Genomic DNA, 26,231 nt, shown 5'->3' with positions numbered 1-26,231 from the left:
AGGAGGAGAACAAATTATTTGATAAGAAACCAGATCTGATAAAAACGCGATGAGTAGTCAGCAAAGCAAGAGGCGGGAGGCACGGCAAGAACATGAAGGCAGATGAAAGGTCCCATTCACATCCCTAAGCACCCGACAACCATCCACCACACCCGGAACACGCGCGATCAGACCGCCTCCCAGCAGCGACTGACCAGGGGACGGGACAGGAGGATTAGAAGCGCGAGAAGGCGGAAGGGGCGAGAAAGGGAGGGCCACTGACCGTGTCCAGGAGAGCGGGCGCCTCCGGATTCGACTCCTTCGCCGCGGAGACGGGCGCCGGCGGCGGCGGGAAGTTGGGGCTGAAAACCATCAGGTCGTTCTTGCCCGCGCCGTCCGTCACGCACAGGCTCCGGCTCTGCCGCTGCGAGTACGACCAGCTCCCCACTTCGCTGGCGCACACCAGCGTCGCCGCACCGGGCCCCGACAGCACGGCCGCCCGCGGCGCCCACCGCGACGCCACGTACAGCACCACCGCCAGCAGGAACAGGCTCGACACCGCGCAGATCGCCACCACCAGCCACACGTTCGTCGCCGCAGACGACGACACCGACGCGCCGCCCTCCGCCGGACGCAGCCCTACCCCCGACAACGACGACGACGACGACGAGCCCGCGGCCGCCAGCGCCGCCTCGCCGCCCTCCACCAGCGACACGCTCAGCGTGGCCGTGGCCGAGAGCGACGGCTCCCCGTGGTCACGCACCACGATCACCAGCCGCTGCCGCGGGCCGTCCGCCTCCTCCAGCGCCCGCGCCGTGCTCACCTCGCCGCTGTACAGCCCCACGCGGAACGGGCCCTTCCCCCGCGGCTCCCACAGCTCGTAGCGCAGCCACGCGTTGTAGCCCGAGTCCGCGTCCACCGCCCGGATCTTCGCCACCACCTGCCCCGCCGGCGTCCCCCACGACGCCCACGCCCACGCCCACACCGACCCCGACCCCGGCACCGACGCCGCCTCTGCCGACGACCCGGACCACGCGCCGCCGCCCGACGCCGGCAGCAGCGCCGGCGCGTTGTCGTTCTCGTCCACCACGAAGACCTGCACCGTGGCGTTGCCGCACAGCGACGGCTCCCCCGCGTCCACCGCACGCACCTCGAACTGCAGCACCTGCACCTCCTCGTAGTCCAACGGCCGCAGCGCCCACAGCCGCCCGCTCTCCGCGTCCACCGACACGTAGCTCGACGCCGACCGCCACCCCCCGCCCGACGACGCGCCCCCGACACCGCCCTCCCACACCGAGTAGCTCACGCGCCCGTTGCCCGCCTCGTCCGGGTCCCGCGCCCACACACGCGCCAGCTCCGCGCCCGCCGCGTTGTTCTCCCGCGCCAGCACCGTGTACACCGCCTGCGCGAACGCCGGCGCGTTGTCGTTCACGTCCGACACCGGCACACGCACCCCGCGACTGGCGCGCAGCGGCGGCGACCCGCCGTCCTCCGCACGCACCTCCACCTCGTACTCCGACACCCGCTCCCGGTCCAGCGCCTCCCGCAGCACCAGCGAGTACGACCCCGCGAACGTCGACACCAGACCGAACGGCGACGCCGGCCACACCGCGCACCGCACGCGCCCGTTCGACCCCGAGTCCCGGTCCGACACGCTCAGCAGCGCCACCACCGTCCCCACCGCCGCGTCCTCCGACACCGGCACCGACAGCGACGTCACCCACACCTCCGGCGCGTTGTCGTTCACGTCCAACACCTCCAGCTCCACGCTGCAGTGGCCTGAGAGCGGGGGCGTGCCCTTATCTGTCGCTTCGATTTGTAACTCGTGTAAATGGACGTCTTCAAAATCCAGGGAACCCTTCAATCTGATCTCGCCAGTCTTCGAGTCAACTGTGAACAGATCTCTGTTACCAACAGGAACAGAACTGACGATGCTGTAAGAAAACTCCTTATTGAGACCCTCGTCCGGATCTACGGCGTTCACACACACCACCAGCGTCCCCTCTGCAGCGTTCTCCGGCAGCTGCACTTTATACACCGACTGGTTGAACTGGGGCGCATTGTCGTTGGCGTCCAGCACCGAGATCAACAGCTCCATCGTGCCCGTCAGCGACGGACGGCCACCGTCACTCGCCGTCAACAACAAACGGTGCACAGGCAAAGTCTCGCGATCCAGCGCTTTCGTGAGTACCAGGAACACAGATTTCCTTATTTCATCAGAGGATTTAACATCGACTGTAAAGTGCTCGCTGGGACTGAGTGTATAGGAGAGCTGCGCGTTGGCTCCGATATCTGCATCCGATGCGCCCTCCAGCGGGAACCGGGACCCCGGCAGCGACGATTCCGCGATGCTGAGGTTTTTGCGGGCGGCGGGGAAGAGCGGGGCGTTGTCGTTGATGTCGGTCACCTCCAGCTCCACGTGGAAGACGCGCAGCGGCCGCTCCACCAGCACCTCCAGGCGCAGGGCGCACGGCGCGCTCTTCCCGCACAGCTCCTCCCGGTCCAGACGCGAGCTCACCACCAGCGCCCCGCTCGCCCCGCTCACCTCCACGCTCGCACGACGGCCCTGCGACACCAGGCGCAGGCGCCGCGACTCCGCATCGCCCGCCTCCAGGCCCAGGTCCTGCGACAGACGACCCACCACCGTCCCGGCCTTGGCTTCCTCCGGCACCGAGTACCGCACCTGACCAGCGACCAGCGACCACGTCGCCTGCACCACCACCACCACCCGCAACACGGAACACCAACTCACGCCCATCGCCGCCGCCCAAGCAGCCGCCGCCGCCCGCACGGGCCCCTCACGGCTCCTCGCCGCCGCCCGGACGCACCGGCTCTCCTCACCACCCCGCGTCGCCCCCCCGCGCTCACAGCCGGGCTCTCCGCCGCACCGGGGCGGAGCCGCCTCAACGCTCCCACGCCGTTTCTGAGCCTGCAGCGACACCGTGTGCTGCTCCGACGCCTCACACGCTCCATCCACACCGCCGACAGCGTCCCCGGACCCGGGCTGATCACCTCCTCTCTCATCCATTCCTTCCGTTCTCCCCTTTCTGTTTCTTTTTTCTTTTTTTTTCTTGCTTTATTGCTCTTTCCTTCTTTCTCTTACATTCTCCTCTTCTTTTCCTTTTTTCGAATTCTTTTTTCCTTCAGTTGTCTCTTTTCATTCGTTTCTGTTCCTCATTTCTGTATTACTTTTTTCCTTTTCTCTGTTCGTTTTTCTCTTCCTTCTCTTTCTTCTCTATTTTCTTCTTTTCCTTCTTCCTCTGCCGTGCTCTAGTCTTTACTCCCCTTTCCTTTCTTCCTCAATCCTTTCCTCTTTATCCTCGCTGGCGGCTGCCCAGTCGCCTCCGGCGCCACGGCTGACACCATCAAAGACAGAGCCATCAGCGCTAATTACATGCACCATCAGCGCCCGAGCGCGGTACTCTAACGGAGGCGAAGGCTCTTAGGGACCAAATCTCCTCTGCGTCTAGAATATCGCTGCACTCTTGTCGTCTCCTTCATGATTTCTTCCTTTCTTTCTCTTCTTTCTCATGTTCCTTCCTTTATTACTTCCTTGCTTCATTTATTCCTGCCTTGCTTTTTTCTTTCTTACTTTTTCCTCCTTCTTTCTTTATTTCCTTCCTTCTTTCTCTCCCTCACCACCTTTCTGTGGACAGTGATAGTGATCCACTATTCTGCCGACAGTGATCGTTTATTGTCTCTTCTTTTCTTTATCTTCTTTTTCTCTATTGCCTCCTTACTTCCTGCTTGCTATTCTCTCTCTCTCTTCTTCCCTCATCCCTTCTCTTCTCTATTCCCTTACTCCTTCTCTGCAGTCCTGCCCTCCCGTTCTCCTTTCCTTTTTGCCTCGGCTTTCTCTCCTTTACCAGTATACGTTCTAATATGACTACATCACACCCTCATGGAGAACAGACACACCATCAGGCAGGGGGTCTTTCCTCTTCCCCACCACTTTTCAAGACTTACACAGCGTCCCACAGTACCAAGGATGCCGAGCTCCACAACTCCATTGACCATGCACAGATAACATAAGTGCGTGTTGGTCATCTCCTCTGTCCTCTCTTCCTTCATTCATTCCTTTCTTGCTGCGTTTTCCCTCCTTCTTTCATTTTCCCTTTCCTCCTTTTTCCTTCTATAGACTACGTCCTTTCCTCTGTCCTTTCTCATGTTTTCCTTCTTATTATTCCTTTGGTTGTCTCTTCCTTTCTCTTCTATACTCACACTTTTTAATCTTTTTCCTGCTTCTTTGTCTTTCTCTTCCTTTTTCTTTCATGCTCTATCCTGACCTATCCTTGCCTCCTGTTCTCTTCTGCTTCCATCATTCTCTCTTCTTTTTTCCCTTTAACAGAATTATCTTCCACATTGCTACACCACACTTGTCATGAAGCATGGAAATGGCCTTTGGCAAGAGTTTCTATTCTTCTTCTCTTCCGCCTTCCATGCCTCCGTGTGGCGAACAACTTTCCTGCTTTCCTACAGCCTGTGCAATACCGACAGACTGCCCCTCTACCTTCCCATCCCTTCCCTTCTGAAAGAAGACCACATTCTTCAGTCCCCAGACCCGAGCTCGTCACCTCCTCTCTCGTCTCTTCCTTCATTTCGCCTCTTTATTTTTCTTTCTTTTTGCTTTCTCATTCTTTGTTTGAATACATTCCTGCATTTTTTTATTCCTCTCCTTCTTCTTTCTTTTTTAATTTCTTTATTTCTTCATTAATCTTGCCCTTTTTGGTGCTCTTTCTACTATGCTCTCTTTCTTCCTCTTTCCTCTTTCTTTTCTTCCTTTTCCTTCTTCTCTTCCTTCTTCTTTTCATTCTTACCCTGCTGTGCCCTATTCTTACCTACCCTTTCCCTTCTCCTTCCATGCTTATCTCTTCTTTACCCCCGCTGGCAGCTCCCTCTTCGTCTCCGGCGCCGCGGCGGACACCATCAAAGACGGAACCATCAGCGCTATTAAGGGGGCATTCGCGCCGGAGAGCGGTACTCTAACCAAGGGGGAGGCTGTTAGGGACCGACTGCGTCTAGAGAAAACCACGCTGCACCCTGGTATTCTCCCTCATAATTTCTTCCTTTCCCATCTTCCTTCCTTTATTAATTCCCTGCCTCATTTATTCCTTCCCCCTTTCTTTATTTCTGTTCTTTTTCGCCTTTGCCAGCATGTTTTCTATCTGACGACATTACACCCGCCATGGAGCATGAACATGCCCTCAGGCAAGAGCTCTTTTCTCTTCCTCACCACTTTTCGACATACTTACACTGCGTTCCTGAGTACTGAAGAAGCTGAGGTCCTCAACTCCATTAACCATGCAGAGATAACGTCAGTGCATGATGGTAATCTCCTCTATCATGTTCCTGCCTTCCTTCGTTCCTTCTATCCTTCCTTCCTCTTCCTTCTTTCTTCTTTGCTTGCTTTCGCCCTTCTATAGATTCCTTTTCTTCTTCCCTTCTCGTTTTTTCCTTCTTCCTTTCTCCTTCTTCCTCTCTTCCTTTTCTATTTTCTCTTTCTTCTTTCTTGTGGTTGTCTTCCTTTTCCTTTCCTGCTCTGTCCTGCCTCCCATTGTCTTCTGCTTCCATCCTTCTCTCTTCTTTTCTTTTTCCCTTTACCAAAATATTTTCCACATCACTACACCACACTTGATATAAAGCCTGGGAATGGCCTTTGGCAAGAGTTCTCATTCCTTTTCACTTCTGAATTCCATGCCTCAGGACCGGGAACAAATTTCCTGCTTTCCCATGGTCTATGCAATACAGGCAGAATATGCCTGCACCTACGAATCCCTCCCCTTCTGGAAGAAGACAACACTCTTCAGCCTCCGGTCCACTCAAGGACCCACCAAATAATACAGCAAGGCTGTGTTGGAAAAGAACAGACCTGCTACACCACAACAGAATCCACCACCCTCGGAAATAAAAGCCCCACGTACTTGGACATCTGCACAAACAGGTTTCAATGAGCACAAACAACTTAAGGGACTCTTTCCTTCGGGAACTCAAACCCATCACAGACCAGCATGAAAATCCTCCAACACAGTATCTCAGGGAAGATCTATTCTTCTGGCTTCATTTTTGACTTGCACGATGAATGGCAAGCTCTTGCTGTCCCTTTCAGGCAGGCATGCGCTGCCAGAACAACACACCAAGATCCTCAGTACCCTGGGGCATTAGTCCCCAGGAATATGGATCCATCATCAGCACGAGCCAACTGTCACACAGCCAGACATGCCACCAAGGTAACATCATGACATTTTCAGTGAGAACATCCCCACAAAACCCCACATCCACTCAGAGAAATGCACTGCGGTCCCTCCTCCCTCCATCCTTGCTGCCACCTGATCACGCTGTGCCTGGAAGGAGAAGGAAAGGAACCACAGCGGGCAATAGTGCTTTGCTGCTCCAAATGTACACACATTGCAATGCACGGAACATTCGGTTGGTCCAACATAAAGATACCATGACTGAATAGGAACAGAAGTACATCTGTCTCTCAAACTCATCTTCTTTAGGTAGGAGCGACTTAGCTGGTTGCTACTTCAGAATAAGAAATATTTTCAGAACAAGAGAATTGGTTCTACGGCACATTTTCCATTAACATGATCAGAACTTTCTGAGGGACCCGGACAAAAAAAATTAGATTCTGCAAAAGCCTTAAAATCACGGGACAGTGCGTAGTGCTCCCTTATGCACTTCTGCCACAGAGGAAGTAGAAGGGACACCCGAAAGCTAAGGACATTCTCTCAACACCAACCTCAGCTCAGGAGAGTGCAAAAACCACCCCCCACACTGATGCCAAATGGCACAAAGCTCTACAACCAGGCAGCTGCAAAATTCTGCTGTCTGCATCTCATCCACTGTTACCAACACGTTGCCAATGTGAGAGAAGAAAAACAAAAAGGTGGCAAATTTTACTGAGAGCAGAGAACCAAAGGAATCCATTCCACTGGTTAGAAACACAAGGCTTGCCAACATCTTGAATGCACAGAGCACTTCTTCCCCTGCCTAGCAAGACAAAGGAATGAGCAGAGAGATGACCGAGGAGAGCTTTACAGAGGACAAAGTGATCCAAATTTCAGAACCTACCTGTTTGACCAAAACCATGACATGTTCAGGAGCAAATGATTAAAGGAACCTATGGCAGATGTCTTCACATGACATAGGAATACCACACAGGACAAAATGGTGTTAGGGTTTACAGAATTCTGGAAGACCTGAAAGGAACCTGAGCAAGTACGGCTCCACGTCAGGCCTCTTCTCAAGATTTTCTACGGGCATCCTCGAGGACACACCACGGGAAATGAGATCTCCAGCTAAATCGACATTACCTACTCCTTCCACAATGACACAGACCGTTACACAGACACCCAGCATCTCCATTTCCATCAGGCAAGACTCTTCCCCACTCAAAGTCATCCTCCCAGTGGTGCTTACCCAGGCCCAACTCTGTGCCACTAGGAGCATCACTGACACAATACCCAGACATTGTTCCATCAAAATAACATTCCCCAACATCGCTCTGAGCATCACACAGGCCTTCACATATGCTCAGCTTCCCTCATTATCGGCACAAAGAATATATGGACAGATGCAAAGTCACTCACTTTTTGGCAGACTCTTCCCAGATGCCTGAACTTCACACGAAATACTTTCTGCCTTTTCAGCATTTTCAGGTGCAAACTCCACAGAGCTGCACATTACAGTTCTTCAAGATTCTGGCATTACAGCTGTGACAGCTCAGATCCCAGTCCACACAGATTTGATTCTTCAAGAGAACCACACCAAATGCTGAAGTCTAAGTGTGCTCACAATATCAACGGTGTGGGAAAATTTGTACCATAGAAAACTAGAGCTGGGCTGCTCTGCAGGGTTTGGTGTGTATGTGCACATATCAGAACAAGCCACATGCACGAGGACACAGCATCTCTACTGAGGTGACTGTGCAGGTGCACAAGTAGGGGCAGTCGAGAGTACAAAGATTATAGCCACCTCATCATCTTGTGCCCTTAAAAATCCTGCCTGAGGAGCACAGAATCGTCATGGGAACATCAATGGCTGTGAAAGCTGCTATAGATGCCCACCACTACACAAGGACAGCAGATTGAAGCTCTACCCTCCCACTACACCCTTACCAAAACAAGTGGAAAAAGGTCCATCAGCTAGTATTCAGCAGTCTGCATGTCTCCCCCTCTTACCAACACAGAGCCTACATCAGGACAACACAAGCACAAGGGGCTGTCTCTGGTGCAAGATATTCTTAACCTCAAAAGACATTGTGAGCATTTCAATGCAACATTCTATCACAACATCAGGAAGTCCACAAAGTCCAGACCTTTGGAGCCTGTGAAAGCATCCAGCAGAAGAATACTCTGAAGCCATCCTGCCTCATGCTTCCTTCTAAGCATCCCCCATTCCCCACTCTGGGACACGTGTTCTAAAGACAAGCACATCTCCCATTCTTGTATGCTTATGACATGACCCTTGGGCTTGCCCAAGGATTTCCATACCTTTTCTATGACAGAAAACCAGTGCTGGGCTGCTCTGCACGGTTTTGCATGTACATGCATGTATCAGAACACGTTGGTGATAAGAGGACACACTATCTCTGTCAATGCCACTGGTGCAAGTACAAAAGTAGGGGAAGTCAAGATCCTCCTCTGCCCTTACAAATCCTTCCTGAGGAGGCTCAAGGAACCATCATGACAATATCAACAGCTGCCGAAGCTCATCTACACGCCCACCACAACACAATGACAGCAGATTGAAGCACTACCCTCCCACAACACCTTTCCCAAGACAGCAGTGAAAGTGTTCATCAAACAGTATTCCACAGTCTGCACCTCAACCCCCACTTACCAACATATTGCCACCTCGGGTAGGCAGCAGCACAAGGGATTGTCTCTGGTAGGAAATGTGGACATTGTGGGCATTTCAATACCACACACTACCTCAAGATCCATAAGGCCTCCAACTCCAGACACCTTTAGACCCTGAGAAAGGAGCCTTGGCAGCAATACTCTCTGCCCGTCCTGACTCATGCGCTCCTCTAGGCATCCTCCATTCAACAGTCTGTGACATGCATTCTCAACACAAGCACATCATCTCCCATTCTTGTCCTCTTATGACACAGCCCATTGTTTTCCCAAGAATTTCCAGTTCCTTCACACAAGGCTTCCAATAAGCAAGGGCACCCTTCGCGTCACGTAATGGCCAGGCCTTACACAGTGCCACTGACACGTTCACCTCTGTGACATGCCACAATTCCCTTTCCCACCTCAACGCACAATTGACTTTTGTTTACCATTACCATCCATGACAGCACCATAAAAAACATACAGAAAGAACCATCCACATGGTGTCCAGCAAACTCTCGGCAGTTGACCCTTCATGTTAGGCAATGCTTCAGCAATTTCAGAGGGGAATCTTACAGACCTGAGAACAATAGTCTTTGTAGAGGTCATGTCGGCACAACTCTAATAGCAATAGGCACTGATTTCATGCTGAGAGAAACTAACCCTCTTGTTGACAAGAACACCAATCTAGTGGATGATATCTACTGTGTAGCACAATTGGGTTGAGAGGGGTTTTGTTGTTGAAAAGAGAATTAAGGGTGTTGCTACTAATGCAAATAACGAAAGAATATGAGAACAGGTCAGTGCACATCAAGCCACCAGTCCAGCCAGGAATGCAAGTTCACAGGACATTGTGGGCATGTCAGTACCGCATGCTATCTCAAGACACAGAAGGGCTCCAACTTCAGACACCCTGGGAGCCTGTGAGAGGATCCTGGGCAGGAAGATTCTGTGCCCTTCCTGCCTCATGCACCCCTCTAGGCATCCTCCATTCCCCATTCTGGGATGTGTGTTCTCAAGACAAACAGATCATCTCCCACTATTGCCTTATGACACGGACCATGGTCTTCCCAAGGATTTCCAGTTCCTTCACACAAGTCTTCCCACTGCTCAAGGTCACCCTTCACAACAAGAGATGGACACGCCCTACTCCCACATTTACCTCTGCAATATGACACAGTTTCCTTTCCCACCTCAGGGCTCACTCCAGCTTTTGCAGACCCTTCCCAGGAACGACAGCACCATAAGAAAACCTGTGGATGGTGGTGTCATTTAGACCACATCCAGCAGACTCTCTAATTTTTCTAAAGGTGATATCAGAACAGCTCTAGATGACAATGGCATTCATAGAATCATGGAACTGTCTAGGTTGGAAGGGACCTTTCAGATCATCGAGTCCAACCCTTAACCTAACACTCACAAAAACCATCATGAAACCATATCTCTAAGCACTACATCCACCCATCTTTCAAATACTCCAAGGGATGATGATTCCACCACTTCCCTGGGCAGCCTGTTCCAATGCTTAATAACCCTTTCAGTCTAAACATTTTTCTTAATATCTAATCTAAACTTACCCTGGCAAACTTGAGGCCATCTCCTCTTGTCCTATCACCTCTTACTTAGGAGAAGAGACTGAGCTCCCTCTCGCTACAGGTCATTGTAGAGAGCGCTAAGGTCTTCCCTCAGACTCCTTTTCTCCAGGGTAAACAACCCCACTCCCTCAGCCACACCTCATAAGACTTGTTCTCCAGACCCCTCACAACCTTCATTGCCCTTCGCGGGACACGATCCAGTACCTCAATGTCTTTCTTGTTGTGAGGGGCCCAAAACTTGACACAGCACTCGAGGTGGGGCCTTACCAGTGCCAAGTACAGAGGGACAATCACTTCCATACTCCTGCTCACCACACTGTTCCCAATGCCGGCCAGGATGCTCTTGGCCTTCTTGGCCACCCAGGCACACTGCTGGCTCACATTCAGCCAGCAGTAAACCAACACCCCCAGGTCCTTTTCTGCCAGGCAGCTCTCCAGCCACTCTGCCCCAAGCCTCTAGTGCTGCATGGGGGTTGGTGTAATACAAGAACAGGACATGGCACTTGGCCTTGTTCAACCTCATGCCATTGGCCTCAGCCCATCAATCCAGCTTGTCCACATCCCTCTGCAGAGCCTTTCTACACTCAAGCAGGTCCACGCTCCCGCCCAAATTGGTGTTGTCTGCAAACTTCCTGAGGGTGCCTTCGATCCCCTCGTCCAGATCATTCATAAAGATATAAAGAGAACAGGCCACAGTACCAAGCCCTGCGGAACACCACTCGTGACCCACTGACAACTGGATTTAACTCCCTTCACCACCACTCTCTGGGCCTGGCCCTCCAGCCACTTTTTTACCCAGCAGAGAGTACTCCCATCCAAGGCACGAGCAAACAGTTTCTCCAGCAGAATGCTGTGGGAAACCCTATCAAAGGCTTTACATAAGTCAAGATAAACAACATCCACAGCCTTTCCCTCATCCACCAAGCGGGTCACTTTGTCACAGAAGGAGATCGCGTTTGTCAAGCAGGACCTGCCTTTCATGAACCCATGCTGAATGGGCCCGATCACATGGTTGTCCTCCATGTGCCACATTATGGCACTCAGGGTGATCTGTTCCATGACCTTCCCAGGCAACAAGGTCAGACTGACAGGCCTGTACTTCCCCAGATCCTCCTTCCAGCCCTTCTTGTGGATCGGCGTCATTCATTTCATGCTATGACAGTACAAACCAAACACTGACAAGCACCCCAATTCAACAGATTCTATTGATTCTGTAGGAGACTTTGGGGTTTGGGGTTTTGTTATCAGGGGATTTGTTTGTTGGTTGGTAGGGCTTTTGTGTTAAAAAGAAGGTTTACGGGTCTCTTGTGACGGTGTGGCTGCAGATACAAATCCTGAAAAACATCATAAAAGCCAGTGTACATCATGCCACTTCTCTGGTCAGGAACACGAGTCCACAAGCATTCCCATCAGTGAGAGCACCATAAAAAACCTAGAGATGGTATCATATACACTGTGTTCAACAGACTCGCTGTAGTTGACACTTCATGTTTTGCAATGCTTCAGCTGTACCAGATGGAAATGTTACACACCTCGGCGCTCTGTTACAACATCTGAAATGTTACACAGCTATTTGTAGAGATGGTGTCAGGATAGCTCTGGCAATGGGCATAGATTTCCTTGCATGAGAGAACAACCCAAATGTTGATGAGCACAGCACTGCAATGGATAATATCTAACATATGGGACAATTTTGGTTTTTTTTTTTAAAAGAAGGTTTCCAGGGCTTCCATAAGGCTGACAATGTTGATGCAAATATTGAAAGACTCTCAAAAGAGCCCTGCGTACATCATATCCCGTCACTTCTCCACACAGGAACGGCAGTCTATAAAATGGATTGGGGCAGCAGGAAAAGAAAATTCCCCTTTCTGACACCTACCTTGGGTCATACTCCCCTCCCTGAACACTTTATTCTAGAATGTAAAGTAACAACACAGGTGGAAAAAGAACAGAGGAAAAGTCCACAACGCCATCCCTACTTTCTGAAAGACTCTGGTGAGTGAACAAAAATCACAAAATCACAGCATCGGGGCAGAAGATCCTGAAGTCCATTGCTCACCCTGAGTCACAAACTTGAAAAGCCCAATCAAAGAAGAGGAGGACAGAGTATTCGACGAGAAACCACAGCTGCAACCAGCAAACTCATCAGACAGCAACAGTAATAAGGCATTAAATACTGCCAGGGTGACCAACACAGCCTGAAACTCTTGCACTCCTTCAGCAAGCTCGGGTGGAAATGCTACACACCAGCAAGCCGATGGCATTGCACCTCAAATCGCAATCACACTCACACCCACAACACTAAAACTCAGCTGCATCGGGAAAAGTTACTGGGTGCAGCAATACACTTAACTTTTCCTAAAAAAGCAAGAGCCGAAGGCGCAGTGGCAAGGACGCGAAGGCAGATGGTCCCATTAACAGGTCCCATTCACATCCTTAAGCACCCGACAACCACCCACCGCCCCCGCGGGATGAGACACCCCTCCCAACAGCACCTGCCCAGGGGACGGGACGGGACGGGACGGGACAGGAGGGTTAGAAGGGGCGAGAGGCGAGAAAGGGAGGGCCACTGACCGTGTCCAGGAGAGCGGGCGCCTCCGGATTCGACTCCTTCGCCGCGGAGACGGGCGCCGGCGGCGGCGGGAAGTTGGGGCTGAAAACCATCAGGTCGTTCTTGCCCGCGCCGTCCGTCACGCACAGGCTCCGGCTCTGCCGCTGCGAGTACGACCAGCTCCCCACTTCGCTGGCGCACACCAGCGTCGCCGCACCGGGCCCCGACAGCACGGCCGCCCGCGGCGCCCACCGCGACGCCACGTACAGCACCACCGCCAGCAGGAACAGGCTCGACACCGCGCAGATCGCCACCACCAGCCACACGTTCGTCGCCGCAGACGACGACACCGACGCGCCGCCCTCCGCCGGACGCAGCCCTACCCCCGACAACGACGACGACGACGACGAGCCCGCGGCCGCCAGCGCCGCCTCGCCGCCCTCCACCAGCGACACGCTCAGCGTGGCCGTGGCCGAGAGCGACGGCTCCCCGTGGTCACGCACCACGATCACCAGCCGCTGCCGCGGGCCGTCCGCCTCCTCCAGCGCCCGCGCCGTGCTCACCTCGCCGCTGTACAGCCCCACGCGGAACGGGCCCTTCCCCCGCGGCTCCCACAGCTCGTAGCGCAGCCACGCGTTGTAGCCCGAGTCCGCGTCCACCGCCCGGATCTTCGCCACCACCTGCCCCGCCGGCGTCCCCCACGACGCCCACGCCCACGCCCACACCGACCCCGACCCCGGCACCGACGCCGCCTCCGACGACGACCCGGACCACGCGCCGCCGCCCGACGCCGGCAGCAGCGCCGGCGCGTTGTCGTTCTCGTCCACCACGAAGACCTGCACCGTGGCGTTGCCGCACAGCGACGGCTCCCCCGCGTCCACCGCACGCACCTCGAACTGCAGCACCTGCACCTCCTCGTAGTCCAACGGCCGCAGCGCCCACAGCCGCCCGCTCTCCGCGTCCACCGACACGTAGCTCGACGCCGACCGCCACCCCCCGCCCGACGACGCGCCCCCGACACCGCCCTCCCACACCGAGTAGCTCACGCGCCCGTTGCCCGCCTCGTCCGGGTCCCGCGCCCACACACGCGCCAGCTCCGCGCCCGCCGCGTTGTTCTCCCGCGCCAGCACCGTGTACACCGCCTGCGCGAACGCCGGCGCGTTGTCGTTCACGTCCGACACCGGCACACGCACCCCGCGACTGGCGCGCAGCGGCGGCGACCCGCCGTCCTCCGCACGCACCTCCACCTCGTACTCCGACACCCGCTCCCGGTCCAGCGCCTCCCGCAGCACCAGCGAGTACGACCCCGCGAACGTCGACACCAGACCGAACGGCGACGCCGGCCACACCGCGCACCGCACGCGCCCGTTCGACCCCGAGTCCCGGTCCGACACGCTCAGCAGCGCCACCACCGTCCCCACCGCCGCGTCCTCCGACACCGGCACCGACAGCGACGTCACCCACACCTCCGGCGCGTTGTCGTTCACGTCCAACACCTCCAGCACCACCTTGCAGTGACCCGACAGCGGGGGCGACCCCTTGTCTCTCGCTTCAATACGGAAATCAAATATACTGACTTCTTCAAAGTCCAGGGTCCTCGAGAGACGGATCTCCCCCGTCTGCGGAATGACAGTGATCACATCTCTTCCACTCAGCGGAAAAAAGTTGGTCGCCGTGTAGGTCACCTCGCTGTTAATTCCCTCGTCCGGATCCGTGGCGTTCACACGCAGCACCAGCGTCCCCTCTGCAGCGCTCTCCGGCAACTGCACTTTATACACCGACTGGTTGAACTGGGGCGCATTGTCGTTGGCGTCCAGCACCGAGATCAACAGCTCCATCGTGCCCGTCAGCGACGGACGGCCACCGTCACTCGCCGTCAACACCAAACGGTGCGCAGGCAAAGTCTCGCGGTCCAGCGGTTTTGTTAAAACAAGGTCCGGTTCAATGTTTCCCTCGTTCTCTTTTTGTATATCCAGACGGAAGTGCTCGCTGGGGCTGAGTGTATAGGAGAGCTGCGCGTTGGCTCCGATATCTGCATCCGATGCGCCCTCCAGCGGGAACCGGGACCCCGGCAGCGACGATTCCGCCATGCTGAGGTTTTTGCGGGCGGCGGGGAAGAGCGGGGCGTTGTCGTTGATGTCGGTCACCTCCAGCTCCACGTGGAAGACGCGCAGCGGCCGCTCCACCAGCACCTCCAGGCGCAGGGCGCACGGCGCGCTCTTCCCGCACAGCTCCTCCCGGTCCAGACGCGAGCTCACCACCAGCGCCCCGCTCGCCCCGCTCACCTCCACGCTCGCACGACGGCCCTGCGACACCAGGCGCAGGCGCCGCGACTCCGCATCGCCCGCCTCCAGGCCCAGGTCCTGCGACAGACGACCCACCACCGTCCCGGCCTTGGCTTCCTCTGGCACCGAGTACCGCACCTGACCAGCGACCAGCGACCACGCCGCCTGCACCACCACCACCACCGGCAACACGGAACACCAATTCACGCCCATCGCCGCCGCCCAAGCAGCCGCCGCCGCCCGCACGGGCCCCTCACGGCTCCTCGCCGCCGCCCGGACGCACCGGCTCTCCTCACCCGCCCCGCGCCGCCCCCCCGCGCTCACAGCCGGGCTCTCCGCCGCACCGGGGCGGAGCCGCCTCAACGCTCCCACGCCGTTTCTGAGCCTGCAGCGACACCGTGTGCTGCTCCGACGCCTCACACGCTCCATCCACACCACCGACCGCGTCCCCGGACCGGAGCTCGTCAACTCCTCTCTGGTCTCTTCCTTCTCCCTTTTCTTCTTCCTCCCTTCCTCTCTTTCTTTCCTTTTCCATGCTTGCTTGTTGTTTGCTTCCTTAGATTCCTTTAATCCTTTCGTCCTCGTTCCGCCTGCCTTTTTCTTTCCTACGTTTTTATAATCGTTTTCTACTTTACTGTCTTCCTTCTTTTCTCTCTCTCTGCCTTCTTATCTTTCCACCTTCTTCTTCCTCTCTCTCTTCTTCGTTCTTCGTTTCGTTCTTGCCCTGCCGTGCCCTGGTCTTTACTCCCCGTTCTCTTCTCCTTCCGTCCTTCTCTCTTCTTTCCCACGTTGGCAGCTCCCCAGTCGCGCCGCGGCGGACACCATCAAAGGCGGAGCCATCACCGCCAATTACGGGACATCGGCGCCGGAGATCGGTACTTTAACCAAGGCGGAGGCTGTTAGGGACCAGTTCAGCGTCTAGAGAATATCGTGCTGCACCCTGGTAGTCTCCTTCAACATTTCTTTTCCTTCTCATCTTTCTCATCGTCCTTCCTTAATTACCTCCTTGCCTCATTTATTCCTTCCTTGCTTCCCCCCCCCCCCCTTACGTTTTCCTCCTTCTTTCCTTGCTTCTTGTCTTCTTGCTTTCTTCCTCTCCCTACCCTCCTTTCTCGGTCCTGTGATAGCATCGGTGCATACTAGTAAACTCCTTTATCGTTTCTTCCTTTCTTTATCTTCTTTCTTTCCATTCCTTGCTTCATGCTCTTTCTTTCTCTCGATTGCTTTTCTTTCTCTCTATTGTTCCCTCCTTCTTTCTCTTCTGTATCCCCTTACTCCTTCTCTTCTTTTTCCTGTCCTACCCTCCCATTCTCTTCTTCCATTTACCAGTCTGTTCTCTATATGACTACATCACACCTGCCGCCATGGATCATGGACATGCCCTCAGGCGATATCTCTTTCCTTTTCCTCACTACTTCTCATCAAGCCTTTACACCATGTCCCTGAGTACCAAGAATGCCTAGGTCCTCAACTCCATTAACCATGAAGAGATAACATTACTGCGAGCTAGCAATCTACTCTATCATTTGTTTGTTTGTTCATTTGTTTTTTCATTCGTTCCCTCCTTCCTTACTTCCTTTTTCTTCCTCTTTTCTTTCTCCCTTGCTTCTTTTTTCCTTGCATAGATTCTTTCTTATCCTGCTTCCATTCTCATTCTTTCCTATCCTGCTTCCATTCTCGTTCTTTCCTTCTTCCTTTCCCATTGGTCCTTCTTCCTTTGTCTTCCTTTTTCATTTTATCTTCTCCTTCTTGTCTTTCTCTTCCTTTTTCTTTTCTTCTCTGTCCTGTCCTAATCTTGATTCCCATTCTCTTCTGCTTCCATCCTTCTCTCTTCTTTTCCCCCGTTAAAAAAATATTTTCACATGGCGACACCACACATCCTATGAAGCATGGAAATGCCCTTGACAAGAGTTCTCATTCCCCTACCCTTCCGCTTTCCATGCCTCCACATGGGGAACAAACTTCCGCTTTCCTACAGTCTATGCAATACAGACAGACTGCCCGTGCACATCCTCATTCCTTCTGGAAGAAGACAACAACCTTCAGCCTCCAGTCCACTCAACGACCCACCAAATAACACAGCAAGGCAATCATATGGCAAAGAACAGCTCTGCTACACCACAACAGAACCCACCACCCTCGGAAACACAAGCCCCACGTACTTGGACATCCGCACAAATAGGTTTCAATGAGCACAAACAACTTAAGGGAGTCTTTTGGGAACTCAAACCCATCACAGACCAGCAAGAAAATCCTCCAACACAGTATCGCAGGGAAGAGCTGTTCCTCTGGCCTCGTTTTCCACCTGCACGTTGAATGGCAAGCTCTCGCTGTCTCGTTCAGGCAGGCATGCACTGCCAGAACAACACAACAAGACCCTCAGTACCCAGGGACATTAGCCCCTGAGAATACCGGTCCTTCATCAGAATGAGACACAGCCAGACAAAAGCCACCAAGATAACACCATGACATTTTCACTGAGAACATCCCCACAACACCCAACACATCCACCCAGAGAAATGCACTGCGATCCCTCCTCCCTCCATGCTTGCTGCCGTCTGCTCACACTGTGCCTGCAAGTGGAAGGAAAGGAACAAGGGCAGGCAGTGGTGCTTTCCTGCTCCAAGCCTACAGACTTTACAATCCAGGCAATATTTATCCACCCAACATAAAGATAACACCACTGAACAGGAATAAAAGTACACCTGTCTCTCAAATGCACCTTCTCTAAGGTATCATTGACTTACCTGGTTGCTTCTTCAGAATAACAAGCATGTTCAAGACAGGAGAACTGGTTTTAAGGCACATTTTCCCTTAATATTATCAGAGATTTCTGAGGAACCTGAACAGAAAAAATTATGTTCTGCTAAAGCTGGAAATTACTATACAGTGTGTAGCACTCCCTCATGCAATTCTGTCAAACGGTGTCCTGGTTTGAGCTAAAACACAACCAACTTTCTGTTCAGTAATTTTACTCCTTAGCTAGGTCTCTTCTGACTCTCTGAAATTAACAGCATATTGTTCAGAACACTGCTCGTTCTCGGAGTGATCAGATTAAAAATTGACCAACAGGAGTATTCCATTTTGTCTGCCCCATGCTCAGTATAAAAGCTGAGGGATCAAAGGGTCAGCTCTCTTTCTTCAAAGGCTGGCTTCTAAGGAGGACCCTGTCTGTTCATCTGCCTTTGATCCCGATCGGTGTGGATCCCCACCAAATCCCCTTTGATTCCCACCTATTTGACCAATAACATACCATCTTCAGAAGCAACTTTTTAAAGGAACCTATGGCAGATGTCTTCACATGCCATAGGAATACCACAGAGGACAAAAGGGTGCAGGGATGTGCAGTACTCATGGGGGACCTGAGAGGATCCTGAGGAATCAGTTCTGCATGTCAGGCCTCTTCTCAAGGTTTTCTATGGGCATCTTCTACAACACACCATGGGAAATGAGATCTCCAGCTAAGCGGACGTTCTCCGCTCCTTCCACAATGACACAGACCGTGACACAGACACCCAGCATCTCCATTTCCATCACGCAAGACTCCTCCCCACTCAAAATCACCCTCCCAGGGACACATGCCCAGGACCAACTCTGGGCCACTAGGAGTATCACTGACACAATACCCAGACATTGCTCCACCACAATAACATGCCCCAGCTCTCAACACCACTCTAAGCGTGACCCAGGCCTTCGCATATGCTCACCTTCCCTCATCATCGGCACAAAGAACATATGGACAGATGCCAAGTCACTCACTGTCTGGCAGACGCTTTCCAGATGCCTGAGCTTCACCTGAAATACTTTCTGCCTTTTCAGCATTTTCAGGTGCAAACTCTACAGACCTGCACATTACTGTTCATAAAGACTCTGTGATTAGAGCTGTGAAAGAGCTGTGACAGCTCAGATCCCAGTCCACACAGATTATATTCTTCAAGAGAACCACACCAAACGCTGAAGCGCAAGTGTACTCACAATATCAACAGGGTGGGGAAATCCATACCATAGAAAACCAGAGCTGGGCTGCTCTGCAGGGTTTGGCGAGTAGTGCACATATCAGAACAAGCCATGTGTAATAGGACACAGCATATATACCAAGTGCAAATGCAAGTACACACGTAGGGGAAGTCAGGAGCACAAAGATTATACTCAAGATTATACTCACCTCTTCACCTCCTCCTTTACGTATTCTGCCTTAGGAGGAGAAACGAATCAGCATGGCAACATCAATGGCTGTGGAAGCTCCTGTACATGCCCACCACAACACCAGGACAGCAGATTGCAGGGATACACACCCACAACACCTTTCCCAAAACAAGAGGGAAAAGGTCCAGCAGACAGTAATTAGCAGTCTGCATGTCACCCCTCTTACCAATACATTGCCTGCATCATAAGGGACTTTCTCTCGTGGGAGATATTAAGAATCTCAAAGGATGTTGGCAGCATTTCAATTTCAGTTTCTATCTTAACTTCGGGAAGGCCTCCAGTCCTAGACACTTGGGAGTCTGGGAAAGGATCCTGGGAAAGAAAACTAAGTAACCATCCTGCCTCATGCTTCCTTCTAGGCATCCCCCGTGCCCCACTCTGGGACAGGTGTTCTCAAGACATGCACATCATCTCCCATTCTTGTCTTCTTATGGCATGCCTCATCATTTTCCCCAAGGATTTACGTAGTGTTTCTAACAACAGAACACCACAGCTGGGCTGCCGTGCAGGGTTTGGTGTGTACCTGCACATATCAGAATGAGGTACTATTGACAAAAGGACACACTATCATTACAGATGCCACCTGTGCAAGTGACTAAGGTTAAGGTTAAGTCACACGCCCAAAGGTCACCCCCGCTTCATTACCTCCCCTTAGAGATCCTGCCTCAGGAGGATCAAGCAACCATGATGGCAACATCAACAGCTGTGGAAGCTCCTGTACATGCCCATCACAACACCAGGACAGCAGATTGAAGTGCTACACACCCACAACACCTTTCCAAAAACAAGAGGGAAAAGGTCCATCATGCAGTGCTCAAGACAAGCACATCATATCGCATTACTCTCTTCTCATTACATGGCCCACAGTCTCCCCAAGGATTTCCAGTTCCCTCACACAAGGCTTCCCAGTGCTCAACGTTACCATTCAAATCAAGAAATGCCCAGACCCTACTCAGTGACACTCCCACATTCACCTCCACCGCATGCCACAGTGCCCCTTCCCATCTCAACACTCAATCTGAGTTTTGCTCACCCTTCCCATCAATGAGACCACCATAAGAAACATTCAGATGGTATCGTATACATGGCGTCCAGCAAAACTCTCAGCAGATGACCCTTCACGTTTGGCAATGCTTCAGCAATTACTGAGGGGAACGTTACAGACCTGAGAACAATACTCCTTGTAGAGGTCATGTCGGCACAACTCTAATGGCAACGGGCACTGATTTTCTGCTGAGAGAAGCCAACCCACATGTTGAAGAGAACACCAATCTAGTAGATGATATCTACTGTGTAGCACAATGGGTTAAGCGACTTTTTTGTGGTTGGAAAGAGAATTTGAGGCTATTTGTAAGGGTGTTGTTATATATGCAAATGATGAAAGAATATGAAAACAGGTCAGCGTATGTCAAGACAATAGTCCAGCCAGAAACAAAAGTTCACAACCCGGGTAGGAGAGTGGGAGAAGAAATAGAAAGTTCCCATTTCTAACACCTTGGGTCGTACTCCTCTGACTAAACACTTTCTACTACTAACTTTGGTTACAACATACTTGGAAAAAGAACACAGGAAAATTCCACAATGACTTCCCAATGTTCATAATGACTCCAATGGGTCAAATAACAGGGAGAAATTACACCATTGGAACAGAAAAACCATGACAAGTCCCAATTGTGCAAAAGTCTATTACAGACGAGAATGAAAGAAGAGGAGGACAGAGAATAAATCACTTCTAATATCAGCACGGTCAGCAGTCAGCGAAGGCAACAAAACATTAGAGTGCCTGGGGGACTGTCACCACCACAGCCTGTGTCTCTTGCACTCCTTCAGCAAGCTCGGGTGGAAATGCCGTACCCCAGTAAAGACAGAGCGTCTGCAAACCTGACCTCGTGGAACGTCTCATCGTAATCGGCCGTCATTTTACTCTACAGAACCACAACTCACCCACAACACCGAACCTCAGCTGCGGACTGTAACTGCTGCTGGGTGTGTCAAATCTTTCTTTATCTTTCCCCCGAAACAAGGGGCGGGAAGCTGCGGCAAGGACGCAAAGGGAGGTGCTCTCATTAACAGGTCCCATTCACATCCTTAAGCACCCGACAACCACCTACCACCCGCGGGATAAGAACCCTCCCAACAGCGACCGCCCAGGGGACGGGAGAGAAGGGAGAAAAAGGGGAAAGGGGCGAGAGGCGAGAAAGGGAGGGCCACTGACCGTGTCCAGGAGAGCGGGCGCCTCCGGATGCGTCTCCTTCGCCGCGGGGACGGGCGGCGCCGGCGGCGGCGGGAAGTTGGGGCTGAAAACCATCAGGTCGCTCTTGCCCGCGCCGTCCGCCACGCACAGGCTCCGGCTCTGCCGCTGCGAGTACGACCAGCTCCCCACTTCGCTGGCGCACACCAGCGTCGCCGCACCGGGCCCCGACAGCACGGCCGCCCGCGGCGCCCACCGCGACGCCACGTACAGCACCACCGCCAGCAGGAACAGGCTCGACACCGCGCAGATCGCCACCACCAGCCACACGTTCGTCGCCGCAGACGACGACACCGACGCGCCGCCCTCCGCCGGACGCAGCCCTACCCCCGACAACGACGACGACGACGACGACGACGAGCCCGCGGCCGCCAGCGCCGCCTCGCCGCCCTCCACCAGCGACACGCTCAGCGTGGCCGTGGCCGAGAGCGACGGCTCCCCGTGGTCACGCACCACGATCACCAGCCGCTGCCGCGGGCCGTCCGCCTCCTCCAGCGCCCGCGCCGTGCTCACCTCGCCGCTGTACAGCCCCACGCGGAACGGGCCCTTCCCCCGCGGCTCCCACAGCTCGTAGCGCAGCCACGCGTTGTAGCCCGAGTCCGCGTCCACCGCCCGGATCTTCGCCACCACCTGCCCCGCCGGCGTCCCCCACGACGCCCACGCCCACGCCCACACCGACCCCGACCCCGGCACCGACGCCGCCTCTGCCGACGACCCGGACCACGCGCCGCCGCCCGACGCCGGCAGCAGCGCCGGCGCGTTGTCGTTCTCGTCCACCACGAAGACCTGCACCGTGGCGTTGCCGCACAGCGACGGCTCCCCCGCGTCCACCGCACGCACCTCGAACTGCAGCACCTGCACCTCCTCGTAGTCCAACGGCCGCAGCGCCCACAGCCGCCCGCTCTCCGCGTCCACCGACACGTAGCTCGACGCCGACCGCCACCCCCCGCCCGACGACGCGCCCCCGACACCCCCCTCCCACACCGAGTAGCTCACGCGCCCGTTGCCCGCCTCGTCCGGGTCCCGCGCCCACACACGCGCCAGCTCCGCGCCCGCCGCGTTGTTCTCCCGCGCCAGCACCGTGTACACCGCCTGCGCGAACGCCGGCGCGTTGTCGTTCACGTCCGACACCGGCACACGCACCCCGCGACTGGCGCGCAGCGGCGGCGACCCGCCGTCCTCCGCACGCACCTCCACCTCGTACTCCGACACCCGCTCCCGGTCCAGCGCCTCCCGCAGCACCAGCGAGTACGACCCCGCGAACGTCGACACCAGACCGAACGGCGACGCCGGCCACACAGCGCACCGCACGCGCCCGTTCGACCCCGAGTCCCGGTCCGACACGCTCAGCAGCGCCACCACCGTCCCCACCGCCGCGTCCTCCGACACCGGCACCGACAGCGACGTCACCCACACCTCCGGCGCGTTGTCGTTCACGTCCAACACCTCCAGCACCACCTTGCAGTGGCCCGAAAGGGGGGGTGTGCCCTTGTCTGTTGCCTTAACGTGCAGGTCGTAGAATGCAACTGTCTCAAAGTCCAGGGCACCCCTCAGTCTGATCTCCCCACTGTCGGCATCGATGCTGAATACATCTGAGGCCGAGGCAGGAACAATAGTATCAATTTCATAAAGCACTTCTCGATTACTTCCCATGTCCGGATCCGTGGCGTTCACCCGGGCAACCACTATACCCTCTAGGGTGTCTTCGGGAAAATGTACGTTGTACACCGACTGGTTGAACTGGGGCGCGTTGTCGTTGGCGTCCAGCACCGAGATCAACAGCTCCATTGTGCCCGTCAGCGACGGACGGCCACCGTCACTCGCCGTCAACACCAAACGGTGCACAGGCAAAGTCTCGCGGTCCAGCGCTTGCGTCAGAACCAGAAACAGGGATTTACTGCGCGAGTTACTGTTTTCTTCTTCTATTTTGAAATACTCGCTGGGGCTAAGTGTATAGGAGAGCTGCGCGTTGGCTCCGATATCTGCATCCGACGCGCCCTCCAGCGGGAACCGGGACCCCGGCAGCGACGATTCCGCGATGCTGAGGTTTTTGCGGGCGGCGGGGAAGAGCGGGGCGTTATCGTTGATGTCGGTCACCTCCAGCTCCACGTGGAAGACGCGCAGCGGCCGCTCCACCAGCAACTCCAGGCGCAGGGCGCACGGCGCGCTCTTCCCGCACAGCTCCTCCCGGTCCAGACGCGAGCTCACCACCAGCGCCCCGCTCGCCCCGCTCACCTCCACGCTCGCACGACGGCCCTGCGACACCAGACGCAGGCGCCGCGACTCCGCATCGCCCGCCTCCAGGCCCAGGTCCTGCGACAGACGACCCACCACCGTCCCGGCCTTGGCTTCCTCCGGCACCGAGTACCGCACCTGACCAGCGACCAGCGCCCACGCCGCCTGCACCACCACCACCACCCGCAACACGGAACACCGACTCACGACCATCGCCGCCGCCCAAGCAGCCGCCGCCGCCGCCCGCACGGGCCCCGCACGGCTCCCCGCCGCCGCCCGGACGCACCGGCTCTCCTCACCGCCCCGCGCCGCCCCCCCCGCGCTCACAGCCGGGCTCTCCGCCGCACCGGGGCGGAGCCGCCTCAACGCTCCCACGCTGTTTCTGAGCCTGCAGCGACACCGTGTGCTGCTCCGACGTCTCGCACGCTCCCCGCCACTGACCGCGTCCCCGAACCTGGGCTCGTCACCTCCTCTCTCATCCCTTTCTTCCGTTCTCCTCTTTGTTTTTCTTCGTTCTTTTTTTCCCTTCTTTTTTGCTCTTTCCTTCTTCCTATTTCTTTTTCTTTTCCCTTTTTGTTCGCCTTTTTCCCTTCAATTCTCTATTTTCATTCGTTTCTGTTCTTCCTCATTTCTTTATTACCTTTCTCCTTTTCTCGGTCCATTTTTTCTTCCTTTTCTTCCTTCTCTACCTTGTTCTTTTCACTCTTCCTCTGCCGTACTCTAGTCTGTAGACTGGGTGCTTACTAGTCCCCTCCTGCTCCGCGGCGGACACCATCAAAGACGGAGCCATCAGCGCTAATTACATGTACCGTCAGCGCCCGAGCGCGCGACTCTATCGAAGACGAAGGCTTTTAGAGATCAACTCTCCTCAGCGTCTACAATATCGCTGCACTCTTGTCATCTCCTTCATGATTTCTTCTGTTCTTTCTCTAATTTCTTTCCTTTATTACTTCCTTGCATCATTTCTTCCTGCCTTGCTTTTTTCTTTCTTACTTTTCCCTCCTTCTTTCTTTGTTTCCTTCATTCTTTCTTTTCCTCACCACCTTTCTGTGGACAGCGAGTATTTATTTTCTCTTCATCTCTTTATCTTCTTTTTCTCTATTGCCTCCTTACTTCCTGCTTGCTATTCTTCCTCTCTGTTCTTCCCTCATCCCTTCTCTATCCCCTTACTCCCTCTCTGCAGTCCTGTCCTCCAGCTCTCTTCTTCTTTCCTCTTTGCCTCTGCTTTCTCTCCTTTACCAGTTTGTATTCTAATATGACTACATCACACCCTCATGGAGAACAGACATGCTGTCATGCAAGGGCTCTTTCCCCTTCCTCACCACTTTTCATCATGACTTACACAGCGTCCCACAGTACCAAGGATGCCGAGCTCCTCAACTCCATTAACCATGCACAGATAATATCGGTGCGTGCTGGTCACCTCCTCTGTCCTCTCTTCCTTCATTCATTCCTTTCTTGCTTCGTTTTCCCTCCTTCTTTCATTTTCCCTTTCCTCCTTTTTCCTTCTATAGACTACGACCTTTCCTCTGTCCTTTCTCATGTTTTCCTTCTTCTTATCCCTTTGGTCGTCTCTTCCTTTCCCTTCCATACTCACACTTTTTCTCTTTTTTTTTCCTCTTCCTTTTCTTTCTCTTCCTTTTTCTTTCGTGCTCTCTCCGGACAAATCCTTGCCTCCTGTTCTCTTCTGCTTCCATCCTTCTCTCTTCTTTTCTTTTTTCCCTTTAACAGAATTGTCTTCCACATGGCTACACCACACTTGCCATGAAGCATGGAAATGGCCTTCGGCAAGAGTTTCCATTCCCCTCTTCTTCCGACTTACATGCCTCTGCAGGGGAACAACATTCCTGCATTCCTACAGCCTATGCAATACAGACTGTCTGCTCCTGTACCTTCCCTTCTGAAAGAAGACCACATTCTTCAGCCTCCAGTCCACTCGAGGACCCATGAAATAACACAGCAAGGCAATCATATGGCAAAGAACAGATCTGCTGCATCACAACAGAATCCACCACCCTCAGAAACACAAGTCCAGGTACCTGGGGCTTGGGCATCTGTGCAAACAGCCTCCATTGAGTCCAAATAACACAGAGGAGTCTTTCCTTCCAGAACTCAAAACCATCACAACCCACCACGACAACTCCCCAGGAAGGCTGAAAAAGCACAGGGCTACCACAGCTCCTGAGAACTCTGCATGGATCTAGATGAAGAGTTATTCTTTTGGCCTCGTTTTCAACCTGCACAATGAATGGCAAGCTCTTGCTGTCCCTTTCAGGCAGGCATGCACTG

The 26,231-nt window shown here is 54.2% G+C and overlaps 2 protein-coding genes across 3 annotated transcripts in view; both read right to left on the bottom strand.

Moving 5' to 3' along the window:
- Positions 1–26,231, bottom strand: part of LOC134521820 (protocadherin alpha-C2-like) — a 195,237-nt gene that overhangs the window by 101,051 nt on the left and 67,955 nt on the right. Inside the window, exon 1 of one of the 2 annotated variants that reach the window (XM_063348801.1) lies at positions 263–6,723. The exons of the other annotated variant lie outside the window; for it this stretch is intronic. Within the exon in view, the coding sequence (XP_063204871.1) occupies positions 263–3,007 (2,745 nt within the window). The 5' untranslated portion in view covers positions 3,008–6,723. Of the gene's footprint in view, positions 1–262; positions 6,724–26,231 lie in introns of those variants that run through there. 2 annotated transcript variants of the gene reach the window in all.
- Positions 12,950–16,290, bottom strand: LOC134522102 (protocadherin alpha-2-like). The gene is given in 2 exon segments (XM_063349404.1): positions 12,950–15,547; positions 15,549–16,290. Coding segments are annotated over 2 exon segments (2,835 nt in total). The 5' UTR covers positions 15,786–16,290.

This window comes from Chroicocephalus ridibundus, chromosome 11, assembly GCF_963924245.1.
Source record: "Chroicocephalus ridibundus chromosome 11, bChrRid1.1, whole genome shotgun sequence".
Taxonomy (NCBI): domain Eukaryota; kingdom Metazoa; phylum Chordata; class Aves; order Charadriiformes; family Laridae; genus Chroicocephalus; species Chroicocephalus ridibundus.
The sequence above is the reverse complement of the archived record's forward strand: the minus strand, read 5'-3'. Positions and strand labels throughout refer to the sequence as shown.